We start from the raw sequence: 3709 nt of genomic DNA on the forward strand, positions 1-3709 counted from the left end.
TTTCCAACCCATGGATCAAACCTGAGTCTCCGGCATTGGCAGGTAGACTCTTTACCACTGAGCCACCTTGGAAGCCCCAACATTAGGATGCTTTCCTTCAAAGATGACCCGTTGTAACAGACAACTCAGATATAGTTATCGGTTTTGAGGGCAGTCTTCCTGGAGTGTGTACATGGAAACTAAGTTGCACAAATCCAGAGGGTAACATATACACAGAATGCAATGTACATGATGCCCCTTGGAGGTCTTTATCCTGGTGACTCTATTGCTTCTCACTCTCCTGATTTCACTTGTATTTTTTTTTTTAACATCCAGTCTGTTTGGAGGGAGTGAGCAAAGTTTCCCTAGGAGCCTGGCAATGCATTCACAATTTTTTGTTTAGCAGAAACTATTTAGTCTGCCTTATGGTTCAAGCTGGAAGTTTCCATGTAGTACTTCTATAAAAACAATGAAGTGTTTCCTTTCCCCCTCCTCCCCAGAAGAAAGGAGGAAAATGGTAAGGCTAGCACAGAGTCAGAAATTCTGTTAGCTACCTTTCAATGGAATGTGAGCTATCAGGAAGACAGGGCTTCAAGACCTTAGACTGTTTTAGGGGATGAGGCAACACCTGAACCAGCTGGGTACCAAACTCTTTAGGTTATAGGACCCTGAATCTCCAAAGGTGCAGAGTTATGAGCTGAAGACTATGTTTTCCAGCACTAATTCTTTAAAAAAAAAAAAAAAAACATATATATATATTTTAATTTTTACAATGTTGTGTTGGTTTCTGCCATACAACAACACAAGTATCTATCATATGACCTAATAACCCCACTTATGGGCATATACCCTGAAAAAACCATAATAGAAAAAGACATATGTACCCCAATGTTCATCACAGCACTGATTACAATAGCCAGGACATGGAAGCAACCTAGGTGTCCGTCGGCAGATGAATGGATAAAGAAGATATGGTATATATATACAATGAAATATTATTCAGCCATAAAAGAGAATGAATTTGAAACAATTCTAGTGAAGTGGATGAACCTAGTGCCTGTTATACAGAGTGAAGTAACTCAGCATTAATTCTTTATTAGAGGCCATAACACTATGCTACAGCCTACAATGAAATTGTTAAACTATAAATGTCAAGTAAGACTAGCGCAGTGAACTTGAATGTAGATTTAATTCTTCAGAATTAACTAACTTAAGGTCACACCTGTAAGGAGTACCTGAAAGAAGAAGTAGTAAATGGAAAAATAGTCTGGTTGCCACTCAGTAAGCCCAGAGAGGCTCAAAGATGCTGAACAGGGCAGACAACCTCTTGTGGGCAGGTCAGATACACTGCTTATTGTCAATTAATGATAAAAACACTAGCGGGTCCATCATTACTACTCGAGATTTGTGAAAGTTCCAAGAAAACTTAAGATTTTGAACATTAATGTTCTAAATGCCATGTAATGAGGTTTCTTCTGTGCAAGATTGTGTCCAGTGCTAGTTTTCCACAGGTGTTGCCATGTGTTTATTGTGTCTCCATATTATCTTTTTGTGCCTTTTTTTTTTTTTTTTACCTTTCTTGATCACATCAAATGCGGGATGCTGTCTCTCCATCCTGCTTTGTCTATCTCATTTTCTTTTCCTCTCTGTTCTTCCCTAATCTATCTCTAATTTTACAGTCAAGAATCTGGAACAGTCACATTTTTTTGTAATGCATATTATGTATTTGCTAAAAGATATTAAGTTCTAAATTTAAAACAGATGAATAGATCATTTCATATTTTCTTACTTAAATGAAACAAGTTCATTTTACACGTAGGGGCAACACCTGTTTTTTCTCCTAATAACAGAAGAGGAAAAAATATTTCTCTCTCCTGACTTGGAAACTCACCTAACTTGGGAACCTCATTAGAAATGGTATAAATAAGTTCCATAAGCTGAAGTGGAAAAATGAATCAAAAATTCATTCCTGATCCACTCTCTCTGCCCCAATTTTTAATCTGGATTTAATTCAGCCCTGTCCTCCCATTCTGGTATTTAATTCGGTTAGGCATTAGGCTGAGAAGGGGAGGAGGGAGCAGACTTCACAGCTGTAATTCCAGACACCTCACATAACCTATTAAACACACAGCTATATCGAGAGAAGGGTATTGGAAGGGAACAGCTACAGTTCCTAAAAAAGATCAGACCTATGAATGTAGTAAGAACCTCAGGCCCAGCAATGGACTCTCAGCCAAATCTGTGCCGGCGGATGGTTTGAAAACAGAAGAAAGCTACAGAGAAAGCCCTTTCAATAGACCGACAATTACTGTCTCGCCTCCTACTCTCACCTCCATCTGTCCACAAGGTATGGACAGCACTCTCCAGTGAATGGCAATTTCATTCTTAATTCTAGGGTTAGTTTTGAGGCTCCTACAACTTCACTTGAGTTCCTGATTAGAATTAAAGAATCTCAGAATTCTTTGAAACCACATGATCCAATTCTCTCCTGTTGTAACTTAAAAATAGTGGTGATGTAAGGTCTCATTCAAAGCCAGTGAAACAGTTAGTGGCAGGGCCAAGAAGAGAACCTCACTCTTATTCTAGGTGCTATTAATATTGTACACTTTATGAAGCTTTGTGGAGATTAGATACACACAGGAATATAAGACTTTCATTAAAAGTCACACTGGAAAACATAACATAAATCTTTGGGGGAAAGTAGTTGGAAATCACTGACTGCACTTCCATCAGTCAGTTAGTTACCTGGAAACCAGAGTCAAATTAAAGGATGGGTTATCTGGGCAAACGCCAGAGGCATCAGTCTTAACAGATTCTGGACAAAGGAGCCTGGCAGGCTACTTATTCCCACAGCACAAGGCCTCTGAGGGATGGGGACCTCCAGTGAAGCCATCAGCCTCTGATAACTAGAGCTGTAAAGCTTCTTCCTGATAGTTCAGAAAGCAAGGCCAGAACACATATCACTAGCCTAAGGATGAATAAATATAACTGTTAAACTATCATTGGTTTGAGGTCAAGCATCTAATACCTCCTGCCCTGCCCCCACCCCCAAAATAAAAGATGCTTAATAAACAAACACATTGGCAGAAAAGACATGCCGATAAAAGAACCAGAAGGATGAACAAAAAAACCCTAGATGATTTTCAATCCTCCCACCTTGGTCCCTTCTCAACTGGTAAATTTGAGACGTGTGCTGCTCAGTCGCATTGGATTCTTTACGACCCCCATGGGCTGTAGCCTGCCAGGTTCCTCTGTCCATGGGATTTTCCAGGCAAGAATACTGGAGTGGGTTGCCATTTCCTTGCCCAAGGGATCTTTCCAACCCAGGGATTGAACCTGCCTCTTCTGCATTGACAGGCGGGTTCTTTACCACTGAGACACCTGGGGAGCCCAAGGACTCATCAGTTGTCCTACTCACACCTCATAGCACCTAAATAATCCAGCTGCTCAATCACACAGCGCCCACCAGGGGTGTTGAGGATACGGGTAGTGTTTCCTTCTTAGTCCTCACGATCCATTATTACTGCCCTTCCAAGTCCAGGGTCACAGGCGGTGGAAATTAGGTCACCTCAAGAACCTCCGCTCTCAAGGCTGGGGAGGCCAGGTCTCTCTTCGCCGCCCCTACCCAGTCCTAGAACAGGAATTTTCAATTCGATGAGAAAACCGAATAAGCAAACCCCGCGATTCGTTCGGCTTCAGGGAGGTACGGCGAGCGCTGCAATGGCAAAGC

At 41.3% G+C, this 3709-nt stretch overlaps 1 protein-coding gene across 1 annotated transcript in view; it reads left to right on the forward strand.

Moving 5' to 3' along the window:
* The first annotated feature begins 2200 nt into the window (after nucleotides 1–2200).
* Nucleotides 2201–3709, forward strand: part of PREP (prolyl endopeptidase) — a 134880-nt gene continuing 133371 nt past the window's right edge. Inside the window, exon 1 of the mRNA XM_010856703.1 lies at nucleotides 2201–2233. Coding sequence (XP_010855005.1) covers nucleotides 2201–2233 — 33 coding nt within the window. The remainder of the gene's footprint in view (nucleotides 2234–3709) is intronic.

Source organism: Bison bison, unplaced genomic scaffold, assembly GCF_000754665.1.
Source record: "Bison bison bison isolate TAMUID 2011002044 unplaced genomic scaffold, Bison_UMD1.0 scf7180017864373, whole genome shotgun sequence".
Lineage (NCBI taxonomy): Eukaryota > Metazoa > Chordata > Mammalia > Artiodactyla > Bovidae > Bison > Bison bison.